Source organism: Coregonus lavaretus (genome assembly GCF_964263955.1).
Source record: "Coregonus lavaretus genome assembly, contig: HAP1_SCAFFOLD_873, whole genome shotgun sequence".
Classification (NCBI taxonomy): domain Eukaryota; kingdom Metazoa; phylum Chordata; class Actinopteri; order Salmoniformes; family Salmonidae; genus Coregonus; species Coregonus lavaretus.
The window spans coordinates 146,073-162,363 of record NW_028164075.1 but is presented as its reverse complement, the minus strand read 5'-3'; the positions used below and the strand labels follow the sequence as shown (position 1 = coordinate 162,363).

The 16,291-nt window shown below is 45.3% G+C and overlaps 1 protein-coding gene across 1 annotated transcript in view; it reads right to left on the bottom strand.

Moving 5' to 3' along the window:
- Window positions 1–4,648: 4,648 nt before the first annotated feature.
- Window positions 4,649–16,291, bottom strand: part of wdr93 (WD repeat domain 93) — a gene marked incomplete at both ends in the record, with an annotated part of 67,329 nt that continues 55,686 nt past the window's right edge. Inside the window, 2 exons of the mRNA XM_084192412.1 lie at window positions 4,649–4,760; window positions 11,064–11,262. Of these exons, the coding sequence (XP_084048538.1) occupies window positions 4,649–4,760; window positions 11,064–11,262 (311 nt within the window). The remainder of the gene's footprint in view (window positions 4,761–11,063; window positions 11,263–16,291) is intronic.

Below are 16,291 nucleotides of genomic sequence, written 5' to 3'. Positions count from 1 at the left end.
GGGCCAGGAGAGAGCTTAGGGCAGGTAGGGTACAGGCCGGTGTAAGGGTCCAGGAGAGAGCTTAGGGCAGGTAGGGTACAGGCCGGTGCTGTGTAAGGGGCCAGGAGAGAGCTTAGGGCAGGTAGGGTACTGGCCGGTGCTGTGTAAGGGGCCAGGAGAGAGCTTAGGGTAGGTAGGGTACAGGCCGGTGCTGTGTAACGGTCCAGGAGAGAGCTTAGGGCAGGTAGGGTACAGGCCGGTGCTGTGTAAGGGGAGAGAGCTTAGGGCAGGTAGGGTACAGGCCGGTGCTGTGTAAGGGGCCAGGAGAGAGCTTAGGGCAGGTAGGGTACTGGCCGGTGCTGTGTAAGGGGCCAGGAGAGAGCTTAGTGTAGGTAGGGTACAGGCCGGTGCTGTGTAAGGGTCCAGGAGAGAGCTTAGGGCAGGTAGGGTACAGGCCGGTGCTGTGTAAGGAGCCAGGAGAGAGCTTAGGGCAGGTAGGGTACAGGCCGGTGCTGTGTAAGGGTCCAGGAGAGAGCTTAGGGCAGGTAGGGTACAGGCCGGTGCTGTGTAAGGGGCCAGGAGAGAGCTTAGGGTAGGTAGGGTACAGGCCGGTGCTGTGTAAGGGTCCAGGAGAGAGCTTAGGGCAGGTAGGGTACAGGCCGGTGCTGTGTAAGGAGCCAGGAGAGAGCTTAGGGCAGGTAGGGTACAGGCCGGTGCTGTGTAAGGGTCCAGGAGAGAGCTTAGGGCAGGTAGGGTACAGGCCGGTGCTGTGTAAGGGGCCAGGAGAGAGCTTAGGGCAGGTAGGGTACAGGCCGGTGTAAGGGTCCAGGAGAGAGCTTAGGGCAGGTAGGGTACAGGCCGGTGCTGTGTAAGGGGCCAGGAGAGAGCTTAGGGCAGGTAGGGTACTGGCCGGTGCTGTGTAAGGGGCCAGGAGAGAGCTTAGGGTAGGTAGGGTACAGGCCGGTGCTGTGTAAGGGTCCAGGAGAGAGCTTAGGGCAGGTAGGGTACAGGCCGGTGCTGTGTAAGGGGAGAGAGCTTAGGGCAGGTAGGGTACAGGCCGGTGCTGTGTAAGGAGCCAGGAGAGACCTTAGGGCAGGTAGGGTACAGGCCGGTGCTGTGTAAGGGGCCAGGAGAGAGCTTAGGGCAGGTAGGGTACAGGCCGGTGCTGTGTAAGGAGCCAGGAGAGACCTTAGGGCAGGTAGGGTACAGGCCGGTGCTGTGTAAGGGTCCAGAAGAGAGCTTAGGGCAGGTAGGGTACAGGCCGGTGCTGTGTAAGGAGCCAGGAGAGACCTTAGGGCAGGTAGGGTACAGGCCGGTGCTGTGTAAGGGTCCAGGAGAGAGCTTAGGGCAGGTAGGGTACAGGCCGGTGCTGTGTAAGGGGAGAGAGCTTAGGGCAGGTAGGGTACAGGCCGGTGCTGTGTATGGGGCCAGGAGAGACCTTAGGGCAGGTAGGGTACAGGCCGGTGCTGTGTAAGGAGCCAGGAGAGACCTTAGGGCAGGTAGGGTACAGGCCGGTGCTGTGTAAGGGGCCAGGAGAGAGCTTAGGGCAGGTAGGGTACAGCCCGGTGCTGTGTAAGGGGCCAGGAGAGAGCTTAGGGCAGGTAGGGTACAGGCCGGTGCTGATGGAGGACGATAACACCCAGCAACAGACAACAAAGAGCTGTTTGAAAGTTTAATGCTTAAAACCAGCAAATCTAATTGTTTGGGGACAGACTTGGTGGAGACAACCGAGCCCTGAAGGTGTTCCTTGGTAAAGATTGCCACTCCACCACCTTTGGAAGATCTGTCTTGCTGAAAAAGGTTATAACCAGAAAGGCTAACATCAGTGTTCAAAACACTCTTTCTTAACCACGTCTCAGTAATGACCAACACATCTGGATTAGAGCTGTGAACCCACACTTTCAATTGATACATTTTACGTAACTCTAACAGCATCAACAAGTATCCAAGAACACATTTAGGACACATTATACTTTATTATTTTACAGAAACATGGTTGTCAGAGAAAGATGACGTTCCATAGCTAAGTGAATGTGAGAAGAGAAGAGCGAGAGGGATAAAGTTAAATCATCTGTTTTTTCCTCGGCCCCCAGAGTTTCATGCTCAGCAGAGCGGATTGTGGCATTACCTTCGATAAGGGGCGAAGACAGGGTTTCCTCATCAATAAATAGTCATATTGGAGACCTCAGAGGCATGAGACCTCAGAAGGATGGAGACCTTGGGCTAAGACAGAACATCCTGTCAATATTAGGAACGTTTGTTTGGCGTGAGACACTTGGAAGTGACACTGTTTTTACAATTGAGTCTTAATCTCCCAACTGATTCAAAGCCCTATCAAAGCAGGGTCCATTCTTCAGTGGACCTAAGAAACCATACATTATTGCCTGTAACATATACTAACATCAAACCTATATAATGTAAAACCCTTCCATTATCGCTTTTCCTAAAAGTCAAGATGACAACCTGGAAGAATGCAGGTTACGTTGAGGGAGATTTAGTATTCAGTCAATATATCTTGTAGGTTTGAAGTGTAAGTCTATGTAGTGACGTAAGACATGTGACATGTGGCCATGGTGATGGCCTGCTTGGGGTGGTTCTGTAAGATGGTAACAGGCTGTTATTGGTTCTGTTAGATGGTAACAGGGTGTTGTTGGTTCTGTTAGATGGTAACAGGGTGTTGTTGGTTCTGTTAGATGGTAACAGGCTGTTGTTGGTTCTGTTAGATGGTAACAGGGTGTTGTTGGTTCTGTTAGATGGTAACAGAGTGTTGTTGGTTCTGTTAGATGGTAACAGGGTGTTGTTGGTTCTGTTAGATGGTAACAGGGGGTTGTTGGTTCTGTTAGATGGTAACAGAGTGTTTTTGGTTCTGTTAGATGGTAACAGACTGTTGTTTGTTCTGTTAGATGGTAACAGGGTGTTGTTGGTTATGTTAGATGGTAACAGGGGGTTGTTGGTTCTGTTAGATGGTAACAGGGGGTTGTTGGTTCTGTTAGATGGTAACAGGCTGTTGTTGGTTCTGTTAGATGGTAACAGGGGGTTGTTGGTTCTGTTAGATGGTAACAGGCTGTTGTTGGTTCTGTTAGATGGTAACAGGCGGTTGTTGGTTCTGTTAGATGGTAACAGGCTGTTGTTGGTTCTGTTAGATGGTAACAGGGTGTTGTTGGTTATGTTAGATGGTAACAGGGGGTTGTTGGTTCTGTTAGATGGTAACAGGGTGTTGTTGGTTCTGTTAGATGGTAACAGGGGGTTGTTGGTTCTGTTAGATGGTAACAGGGGGTTGTTGGTTATGTTAGATGGTAACAGGGGGTTGTTGGTTCTGTTAGATGGTAACAGGGTGTTGTTGGTTCTGTTAGATGGTAACAGGGGGTTGTTGGTTCTGTTAGATGGTAACAGGGTGTTGTTGGTTCTGTTAGATGGTAACAGGCTGTTATTGGTTCTGTTAGATGGTAACAGGGTGTTGTTGGTTATGTTAGATGGTAACAGGGGGTTGTTGGTTCTGTTAGATGGTAACAGGGTGTTGTTGGTTCTGTTAGATGGTAACAGGGGGTTGTTGGTTCTGTTAGATGGTAAAAGGGTGTTGTTGGTTCTGTTAGATGGTAACAGGGGGTTGTTGGTTCTGTTAGATGGTAACAGGGGGTTGTTGGTTCTGTTAGATGGTAACAGGGGGTTGTTGGTTCTGTTAGATGGTAACAGGGTGTTATTGGTTCTGTTAGATGGTAACAGGCTGCTGTTGGTTCTATTAGATGGTAACAGGCTGTTGTTGGTTCTGTTAGATGGTAACAGGGGGTTGTTGGTTCTGTTAGATGGTAACAGAGTGTTGTTGGTTCTGTTAGATGGTAACAGGGTGTTGTTGGTTCTGTTATATGGTAACAGGGTGTTGTTGGTTCTGTTAGATGGTAACAACGGGTTGTTGGTTCTGTTAGATGGTAACAGGGGGTTGTTGGTTCTGTTAGATGGTAACAGCGTGTTGTTGGTTCTGTTAGATGGTAACAGCGTGTTGTTGGTTCTGTTAGATGGTAACAGGGTGTTGTTGGTTCTGTTAGATGGTAACAGGGGGTTGTTGGTTCTGTTAGATGGTAACAGGGGGTTGTTGGTTCTGTTAGATGGTAACAGGGGGTTGTTGGTTCTGTTAGATGGTAACAGGCTGTTGTTGGTTCTGTTAGATGGTAACAGGGTGTTGTTGGTTCTATTAGATGGTAACAGGGGGTTGTTGGTTCTGTTAGATGGTAACAGGCTGTTGTTGGTTCTGTTAGATGGTAACAAGCTGTTGTTGGTTCTGTTAGATGGTAACAGGGGGTTGTTGGTTCTGTTAGATGGTAACAGGGTGTTGTTGGTTCTGTTAGATGGTAACAGGCTGTTGTTGGTTCTGTTAGATGGTAACAGGGGGTTGTTGGTTCTGTTAGATGGTAACAGCGTGTTGTTGGTTCTGTTAGATGGTAACAGGCGGTTGTTGGTTCTGTTAGATGGTAACAGGGGGTTGTTGGTTCTGTTAGATGGTAACAGGGGGTTGTTGGTTCTGTTAGATGGTAACAGGGGGTTGTTGGTTCTGTTAGATGGTAACAGCGTGTTGTTGGTTCTGTTAGATGGTAACAGGCGGTTGTTGGTTCTGTTAGATGGTAACAGGGGGTTGTTGGTTCTGTTAGATGGTAACAGGGGGTTGTTGGTTCTGTTAGATGGTAACATGCTGTTGTTGGTTCTGTAAGAGCACCATGGCAGCATGCTCTTGGAGATGGTTCCATGTCTCAGTCATGACTTTGTTTCTCTCCTCCACAGATTCAACCCTGAAACACAATCCAGACAAACACACACAGAACAATTATATACAATAGACTACTGTAGAAAACCCTCAATTACACAATACACAGACAAACAGCCAGTACAATTATATACAATAGACTACTGTAGAAAAACCCCAATTACACAATACAGACAAACAGTCTAATATTAAGGAAGTCTCAAGGTTTTGCTCGCCTGAGGTACAGTACCTCATGATAAGCTGTAGACCCACTATCTACCAAGAGAGTTTTCATCTATATTATTCGTATCCGTCTATTTACCACCACAAACCGCTGCTGGCACTAAGACCGCACTCAACGAGCTGTATAAGGCCATAAGCAAACAAGAAAATGCTCATCCAGAAGCGGCGCTCCTAGTGGCCGGGGACTATAATGCAGGCACATTTAAATCTGTTTTACCTAATTTCTACCAGCATGTTAAATGTGCAACCAGAGGGAAAAAAAACTCTAGACCACCTTTACTCCACACACAGAGACGCATACAAAGCTCTCCCTCGCCCTCCATTTGGCAAATCTGACCATAATTCTATCCTCCTGATTCCTGCTTACAGCAAAAACTAGAGCAGGAAGTACCAGTGACTCGGTCAATACGGAAGTGGTCAGATGACGCGGATGCTACGCTACAGGACTGTTTTGCTAGCACAGACTCAAATATGTTCCGGGATTCACCTCAGTCACCAGCTTCATCAATAAGTGCATCGTCCCCACAGCGACCGTACGTACATATCCTAACCAGAAACCATGGATTACAGGCAACATCCACACCAAGATAAAGGCTAGAGCTGCCGCTTTCAAGGAGCGGGACACTAATCCGGACACTTATAAGAAATCCCGCAATGCCCTCAGACGAACCATCAAACAGGCAAAGCGTCAATAAAGGACTAAGATTGAATCCTACTACACCGGCTCTGACGCTCGTCGGATGTGGCAGGGCTTGCAAACTATTACAGACTACAAAGGGAAACCCTGCCGCGAGCTGCCCAGTGACACGAGCCTACCAGACAAGCAAAATGCCTTCTATGCTCGCTTCGAGGCAAGCAACACTGAAGCATGCATGGGAGCACCAGCTGTTCCGGACGACTGTGTGATCACGCTCTCCGTAGCCGATGTGAGCAAGATGTTTAAACAGGTCAACATTCACAAGGCCACGGGGCCAGACGGATTACCAGGACGTGTACTCAGAGCATGCACGGACCAACTGGCAAGTGTCTTCACTGACATTTTCAACCTCTCCCTGACCGAGTCTGTAATACCTACATGTTTCAAGCAGACTACCATAGTCCCTGTGCCCAAGAAAGCGAAGGTAACCTGCCTAAATGACTACCGCCACGTAGCACTCACGTCGGTAGCCATGAAGTGCTTTGAAAGGCTGGTCATGGCTCACATCAACACCATCATCCCGGAAACCCTAGACCCACTCCAATTCGCATACTGCCCCAACAGATCCACAGATGACGCAATCTCAATCGCACTCCACACTGCCCTTTCCCACCTGGACAAAAGGAACATCTATGTGAGAATGCTGTTCATTGACTACAGGTTAGCGTTCAACACCATAGTGCCCTCCAAGCTCATCACTAATCTAAGGACCCTGGGACTAAACACCTCCCTCTGCAACTGGATCCTGGACTTCCTGACGGGCCGCCCCCAGGTGGTAAGGGTAGGCAATGACACATCTGCCACGCTGATCCTCAACACGGGGGCCCCTCAGGGGTGTGTGCTCAGTCCCCTCCTGTACTCCCTGTTCACCCACGACTGCGTGGCCAAGCATGACTCCAACACCATCATTAAGTTTGCTGACGTTCAACAGTGGTAGGCCTGATCACGACAACGATGAGACAGCCTACAGGGAGGAGGTCAGAGACCTGACAAGTAATTTTTACAACAATTGTTTACAGACAGATTATTTCACTTATAATTCACTGCATCACAATTCCAGTGGGTCAGAAGTTTACATACACTAAATTGACTGTGCCTTTAAACAGCTTGGGAAATTCCAGAAAATGATGTCATGGCTTTAGAAGCTTCTGATAGGCTAATTTACATAATTTGAGTCAATTGGAGGTGTACCTGTGGATGTATTTCAAGGCCTACCTTCAAACTCAGTGCCTCTTTGCTTGACATCATGGGAAAATCAAAAGAAATCAGCCAAGACCTCAGAAAAAAATGTGTAGACCTCCACAAGTCTGGATCATCCTTGGGAACAATTTCCAAACGCCTGAAGGTACCAAGTTCATCTGTACAAACAATAGTACTTAAGTATAAAGCTCTCAGGCCTACCACTGTTGTGTCGTCGAAAGATTTGGCATGGGTCCTCAGATCCTCAAAAAATTCTACAGCTGCACCATCGAGAGCATCCTGACTGGTTGCATCACCGCCTGGTATGGCAACTGCTTGGCCTCTGACCGCAAGGCACTACAGAGGGTAGTGCGTACGGCCCAGTACATCACTGGGGCAAAGCTCCCTGCCATCCAGGACCTCTATACCAGACGGTGTCAGAGGAAGGCCCTCAAAATTGTCAAAGACTCCAGCCACCCTAGTCATAGACTGTTCTCTCTGCTACCGCACGGCAAGCGGTACCGGAGTGCCAAGTCTAGGTCCAAAAGACTTCTCAACAGCTTCTACCCCCAAGCCATAAGACTCCTGAACAGCTAATCATGGCTACCCGGACTATTTGCACTGCCCCCCCACCCCATCCTTTTTACGCTGCTGCTACTCTGTTAAGTATTTATGCATAGTCACTTTAACTCTACCCACATGTACATATTACCTCAACTACCTCAACTAGCCGGTGCCCTCGCACATTGACTATGCAACGGTACCCCCCTGTATATATAGCCTCCCTACTGTCACTTTATTTTACTGTATATATAGCCTCCCTACTGTCACTTTATTTTACTTCTGCTCTTTTTTTCTCAACACTTTTTTGTTGTTTTATTCTTACTTTTTTGTTTAAAATAAATGCACTGTTGGTTAAGGGCTGTAAGTAAGCATTTCACTGTAATGTCTGCACCTGTTGTATTCGGCGCATGTGACCAATAAAATTTGATTTGATTTGATTTGATTTGATAAACACCATGGGACCGCGCAGCCGTCATACCACTCAGGAAGGAGATGTGTTCTGTCTCCTAGAGATGAATGGTACGAAAAGTGCAAATCAATCTCAGAACAACAGCAAAGGACATTGTGAAGATGCTGGAGGAAACAGGTACAAAAGTATCTATATCCACAGTAAAACAAGTCCTATATCGACATCACCTGAAAGGCTGCACAGCAAGGTAGAAGCCACTCCTCCAAAACCGCCATAAAAAAGCCAGACTACGGTTTTCAACTGTACATGGGGACAAAGATCGTACTTTTTGGAGAAATGTCCTCTGGTCTGATGAAACAAAAATAGAACTGTTTGGCCATAATGACCATCGTTATGTTTGGAGGAAAAAGGGGGACGCTTGCAAGCCGAAGAACACCATCCCAACCGTGAAGCACGGGGGTGGCAGCATCATGCTGTGGGGGTGCTTTGCTGCAGGAGGGACTGGTGCACTTCACAAAATAGATGGCATCATGAGGAAGGAAAATTATGTGGATATATTGAAGCAACATCTCAAGACATCAGTCAGGAAGTTAAAGCTTAGTCGCAAATGGGTCTTCCAAATGGACAATGACCCCAAGCATACTTCCAAAGTATTGGCAAAATGGCTTAAGGACAACAAAGTCAAGGTATTGGAATGGCCAATTGGAGTGATCCTAACTGACATAAGACAGGGCATTTTTACTAGGATTAAATGTCAGGAATTGTGAAAAACTGAGTTTAAATGTATTTGGCTAAGGTGTATGTAAACCTCCGACCAACTGTATATACTAGGCGGTGTCAGAGGAAGGCCCAGAAAATTGTCAAAGTCTCTATTCACATAAGTCATAGACTGTTCTCTCTGCTACAGCACGGCAAGTGGTACCGGAGTTCCAAGTCTAGGTCCAAAAGTCTCCTTAACAGCTTCTAGCCCCAAGCCATAAGACTGCTGAACAATTAATAAAATGGCCACCTGGACTATTTACATTGACACCCCCCAGGACAAATATATACAATAGAATACTGTAGAAAACCCCCAGGACTATTACATACAACAGACTACTGTAGAAAAGCCCCAGGACTATTACATACAATACAATAGAATACTGTAGAAAAGCCCCAGGACTATTACATACAACAGACTACTGTAGAAAAGCCCCAGGACTATTACATACAATACAATAGACTACTGTAGAAAACCCCCAGGACTATTACATAGAATACAATAGACTACTGTAGAAAAGCCCCAGGACTATTACATACAATACAATAGACTACTGTAGAAAAGCCCCAGGACTATTACATACAATACAATAGAATACTGTAGAAAAGCCCCAGAACTATTACATACAATACAATAGACTACTGTAGAAAAGCCCCAGGACTATTACATACAATACAATAGACTACTGTAGAAAAGCCCCAGGACTATTACATACAATACAACAGACTACTGTAGAAAAGCCCCAGGACTATTACATACAACACAACAGGCTACTGTAGAAAAGCCCCAGGACTATTACATACAATACAATAGGCTAAGGCCAACCGGCCGATACGTTTCCAAACCTCTCTTCAGGACCCCCAGCCATTCCACGTATTTGAACTATTCCAGAGCTAATACACCTGATTTAACTTGTCAACTAATCATCAAGCCCTTGACTAGGTGAATTAATCACTGAGCTAGTTCAGGGCTACAACAACATTGTGAAATGTCTGGGGGTCCCCGAGGAGAGGCTTGAAAAACACTGACCCAAGTCATACTGAGTTTCTGATTATTCCCCCAGGCACCTGCAACAAACCCGTTGAGATGTGCCACTGCTTTTCCTATTTTCATGTTATAGCAGACCAATTCCATGCTGTATGACGTCCCTACCTGATGATGTCATAACTAGACCACTGACATACTGTATTTCACACTCTGATGATGTCATAACTAGACCACTGACATACTGTTGTTTCACACTCTGATGATGTCATAACTAGACCACTGACATACTGTATTTCACACTCTGATGATGTCATAACTAGACCACTGACATACTGTGTTTCACACTCTGATGATGTCATAACTAGACCACTGACATACTGTATTTCACACTCTGATGATGTCATAACTAGACCACTGACATACTGTATTTCACACTCTGATGATGTCATAACTAGACCACTGACATACTGTGTTTCACACTCTGATGATGTCATAACTAGACCACTGACATACTGTTGTTTCACACTCTGATGATGTCATAACTAGACCACTGACATACTGTGTTTCACACTCTGATGATGTCATAACTAGACCACTGACATACTGTTGTTTCACACTCTGATGATGTCATAACTAGACCACTGACATACTGTATTTCACACTCTGATGATGTCATAACTAGACCACTGACATACTGTGTTTCACACTCTGATGATGTCATAACTAGACCACTGACATACTGTGTTTCACACTCTGATGATGTCATAACTAGACCACTGACATACTGTATTTCACACTCTGATGATGTCATAACTAGACCACTGACATACTGTGTTTCACACTCTGATGATGTCATAACTAGACCACTGACATACTGTATTTCACACTCTGATGATGTCATAACTAGACCACTGACATACTGTGTTTCACACTCTGATGATGTCATAACTAGACATTTACATTACATTTACATTACAGTAATAGCAGTCAGACTGACAGTTCTTCCTGCATCTAGAAAGGCTAAATAAATCCGTTCTTGGACTGACAGTTCTTCCTGCATCTAGAAAGGCTAAATAAATCTGTTCTTGGACTGACAGTTCTTCCTGTATCTAGAAAGGCTAAATAAATCTGTTCTTGGACTGACAGTTCTTCCTGCATCTAGAAAGGCTAAATAAATCTGTTCTTGGACTGACAGTTCTTCCTGTATCTAGAAAGGCTAAATAAATCTGTTCTTGGACTGACAGTTCTTCCTGCATCTAGAAAGGCTAAATAAATCTGTTCTTGGACTGACAGTTCTTCCTGCATCTAGAAAGGCTAAATAAATCTGTTCTTGGACTGACAGTTCTTCCTGTATCTAGAAAGGCTAAATAAATCTGTTCTTGGACTGACAGTTCTTCCTGCATCTAGAAAGGCTAAATAAATCTGTTCTTGGACTGACAGTTCTTCCTGCATCTAGAAAGGCTAAATAAATCTGTCCTTAAACAGAGCTGAGTTAAGCCTGTAAACAAACCTTTGTTGGAAATAGAGGTTGCATGTTTCCTCCAAGTTAGAGGCGCCTGTCCCTGATTGGCCCTGGTGTGATGATGCTCTGACGACATCTCCGGGTCTGTACGGCTCGACGACAGCAGCGTCTTGGAAACGGAACACAAAGAGTCGATTCCCTCCGTCCTCCCGCTCCTCCCCACCGTTAGGACCGGGACACTGATCACCTGGGGGAGAAGGAACAGCTTAATATCACATCAGTTAAACAGTTGGAGCCTGAAAAGGAACAGCTTAATATCACATCAGTTAAACAGTTGGAGCCTGAAAAGGAACAGCTTAATATCACATCAGTTAAACAGTTGGAGCCTGAAAAGGAACAGCTTAATATCACATCAGTTAAACAGTTGGAGCCTGAAAAGGAACAGCTTAATATCACATCAGTTAAACAGTTGGAGCCTGAAAAGGAACAGCTTAATATCACATCAGTTAAACAGTTGGAGCCTGAAAAGGAACAGCTTAATATCACATCAGTTAAAAAGTTGGAGCCTGAAAAGGAACAGCTTAATATCACATCAGTTAAACAGTTGGAGCCTGAAAAGGAACAGCTTAATATCACATCAGTTAAACAGTTGGAGCCTGAAAAGGAACAGCTTAATATCACATCAGTTAAACAGTTGGAGCCTGAAAAGGAACAGCTTAATATCACATCAGTTAAACAGTTGGAGCCTGAAAAGGAACAGCTTAATATCACATCAGTTAAAAAGTTGGAGCCTGAAAAGGAACAGCTTAATATCACATCAGTTAAACCGTTGGAGCCTGAAAAGGAACAGCTTAATATCACATCAGTTAAACAGTTGGAGCCTGAAAAGGAACAGCTTAATATCACATCAGTTAAACAGTTGGAGCCTGAAAAGGAACAGCTTAATATCACATCAGTTAAACAGTTGGAGCCTGAAAAGGAACAGCTTTAATATCACATCAGTTAAACAGTTGGAGCCTGAAAAGGAACAGCTTAATATCACATCAGTTAAACAGTTGGAGCCTGAAAAGGAACAGCTTAATATCACATCAGTTAAACAGTTGGAGCCTGAAAAGGAACAGCTTAATATCACATCAGTTAAACAGTTGGAGCCATTAGATGTCATTACAAGGTTAGTTGGAGCACTCCTAGTAGATGTCATTACAAGGTTAGTTGGAGCACTCCTAGTAGCTGTCATTACAAGGTTAGTTGGAGCACTCCTAGTAGCTGTCATTACAAGGTTAGTTGGAGCACTCCTAGTAGCTGTCATTATGTTAGTTGGAGCACTCCTAGTAGCTGTCATTACAATGTTAGTTGGAGCACTCCTAGTAGCTGTCATTACAAGGTTAGTTGGAGCACTCCTAGTAGCTGTCATTACAAGGTAGTTGGAGCACTCCTGGTAGCTGTCATTACAAGGTAGTTGGAGCACTCCTGGTAGCTGTCATTACAAGGTTAGTTGGAGCACTCCTGGTAGCTGTCATTACAAGGTTAGTTGGAGCACTCCTGGTAGCTGTCATTACAAGGTAGTTGGAGCACTCCTAGTAGCTGTCATTACAAGGTAGTTGGAGCACTCCTGGTAGCTGTCATTACAAGGTAGTTGGAGCACTCCTAGTAGCTGTCATTATGTTAGTTGGAGCACTCCTAGTAGCTGTCATTACAAGGTTAGTTGGAGCACTCCTAGTAGATGTCATTACAAGGTTAGTTGGATCACTCCTGGTAGCTGTCATTATGTTAGTTGGAGCACTCCTAGTAGCTGTCATTATGTTAGTTGGAGCACTCCTAGTAGCTGTCATTACAGGGTTAGTTGGAGCACTCCTGGTAGCTGTCATTACAAGGTTAGTTGGAGCACTCCTAGTAGCTGTCATTACAAGGTTAGTTGGAGCACTCCTAGTAGCTGTCATTACAAGGTTAGTTGGAGCACTCCTGGTAGCTGTCATTATGTTAGTTGGAGCACTCCTGGTAGCTGTCATTAGAAGGTTAGTTGGACCCAATAACCTGGAACAGACTAAAGTGGGAAGGTCTACAGTCATGGAATAAAGATACTATCTACCAGAGCCATTACTATCTACCAGAGCCATTACTATCTACCAGAGCCACTACTATCTACCAGAGCCATTACTATCTACCAGAGCCATTACTATCTACCAGAGCCACTACTATCTACCACTACTATCTACCAGAGCCACTACTATCTACCAGAGCCATTACTATCTAGCAGAGCCATTACTATCTACCAGAGCCACTACTATCTACCAGAGCCATTACTATCTACCAGAGCCACTACTATCTACCAGAGCCATTACTATCTAGCAGAGCCACTACTATCTACCAGAGCCACTACTATCTACCAGAGCCATTACTATCTACCAGAGCCACTACTATCTACCAGAGCCATTACTATCTACCAGAGCCATTACTATCTACCAGTGCCACTACTATCTACCAGAGCCATTACTATCTACCAGAGCCACTACTATCTACCAGAGCCATTACTATCTACCAGAGCCATTACTATCTACCAGAGCCATTACTATCTACCAGAGCCATTACTATCTACCAGAGCCACTACTATCTACCAGAGCCATTACTATCTACCAGAGCCATTACTATCTACCAGAGCCATTACTATCTACCAGAGCAACTACTATCTACCAGAGCCACTACTATCTACCAGAGCCATTACTATCTACCAGAGCCACTACTATCTACCAGAGCCACTACTATCTACCAGAGCCATTACTATCTACCAGAGCCACTACTATCTACCAGAGCCATTACTATCTACCAGAGCCATTACTATCTACCAGAGCCACTACTATCTACCAGAGCCACTACTATCTACCAGAGCCATTACTATCTACCAGAGCCATTACTATCTACCAGAGCCATTACTATCTACCAGAGCCCCTACTATCTACCAGAGCCACTACTATCTACCAGAGCCACTAATATCTACCAGAGCCATTACTATCTACCAGAGCCATTACTATCTACCAGAGCCATTACTATCTACCAGAGCCACTACTATCTACCAGAGCCACTACTATCTACCAGAGCCACTACTATCTACCAGAGCCACTACTATCTACCACTACTATCTACCAAAGCCACTACTATCTACCAGAGCCACTACTATCTACCAGAGCCACTACTATCTACCAGAGCCATTACTATCTACCAGAGCCATTACTATCTACCAGAGCCATTACTATCTACCAGAGGCCATTACTATCTACCAGAGCCATTACTATCTACCAGAGCCACTACTATCTACCAGCACCACTACTATCTACCAGAGCCACTACTATCTACCAGAGCCATTACTATCTACCAGAGCCATTACTATCTACCAGAGCCACTACTATCTACCAGCACCACTACTATCTACCAGAGCCACTACTATCTACCAGAGCCATTACTATCTACCAGAGCCACTACTATCTACCAGAGCCACTACTATCTACCAGAGCCATTACTATCTAGCAGAGCCATTACTATCTACCAGAGCCACTACTATCTACCAGAGCCATTACTATCTACCAGAGCCACTACTATCTACCAGAGCCATTACTATCTAGCAGAGCCACTACTATCTACCAGAGCCACTACTATCTACCAGAGCCATTACTATCTACCAGAGCCACTACTATCTACCAGAGCCATTACTATCTACCAGAGCCATTACTATCTACCAGAGCCACTACTATCTACCAGAGCCATTACTATCTACCAGAGCCACTACTATCTACCAGAGCCATTACTATCTACCAGAGCCATTACTATCTACCAGAGCCATTACTATCTACCAGAGCCATTACTATCTACCAGAGCCACTACTATCTACCAGAGCCATTACTATCTACCAGAGCCATTACTATCTACCAGAGCCATTACTATCTACCAGAGCAACTACTATCTACCAGAGCCACTACTATCTACCAGAGCCATTACTATCTACCAGAGCCACTACTATCTACCAGAGCCACTACTATCTACCAGAGCCATTACTATCTACCAGAGCCACTACTATCTACCAGAGCCATTACTATCTACCAGAGCCATTACTATCTACCAGAGCCACTACTATCTACCAGAGCCACTACTATCTACCAGAGCCATTACTATCTACCAGTGCCATTACTATCTACCAGAGCCATTACTATCTACCAGAGCCCTTACTATCTACCAGAGCCACTACTATCTACAAGAGCCACTACTATCTACCAGAGCCATTACTATCTACCAGAGCCATTACTATCTACCAGAGCCACTACTATCTACCAGAGCCACTACTATCTACCAGAGCCACTACTATCTACCAGAGCCACTACTATCTACCACTACTATCTACCAAAGCCACTACTATCTACCAGAGCCACTACTATCTACCAGAGCCACTACTATCTACCAGAGCCATTACTATCTACCAGAGCCATTACTATCTACCAGAGCCATTACTATCTACCAGAGGCCATTACTATCTACCAGAGCCATTACTATCTACCAGAGCCACTACTACCTACCAGCACCACTACTATCTACCAGAGCCACTACTATCTACCAGAGCCATTACTATCTACCAGAGCCATTACTATCTACCAGAGCCACTACTATCTACCAGCACCACTACTATCTACCAGAGCCACTACTATCTACCAGAGCCATTACTATCTACCAGAGCCACTACTATCTACCAGAGCCACTACTATCTACCACATACATTACTATCTACCAGAGCCACTACTATCTACCAGAGCCATTACTATCTACCAGAGCCATTACTATCTACCAGAGCCACTACTATCTACCAGAGCCACTACTATCTACCAGAGCCATTACTATCTACCAGAGCCACTACTATCTACCAGAGCCACTACTATCTACCAGAGCCATTACTATCTACCAGAGCCATTACTATCTACCAGAGCCACTACTATCTACAAGAGCCACTACTATCTACCAGAGCCACTACTATCTACCAGAGCCACTACTATCTACCAGAGCCATTACTATCTACCAGAGCCATTACTATCTACCACTACTATCTACCAGAGCCACTACTATCTACCAGAGCCATTACTATCTACCAGAGCCACTTCTATCTACCAGAGCCACTACTATCTACCAGAGCCATTACTATCTACCAGAGCCACTACTATCTACCAGAGCCACTACTATCTACCAGAGCCACTACTATCTACCAGAGCCACTACTATCTACCAGAGCCACTACTATCT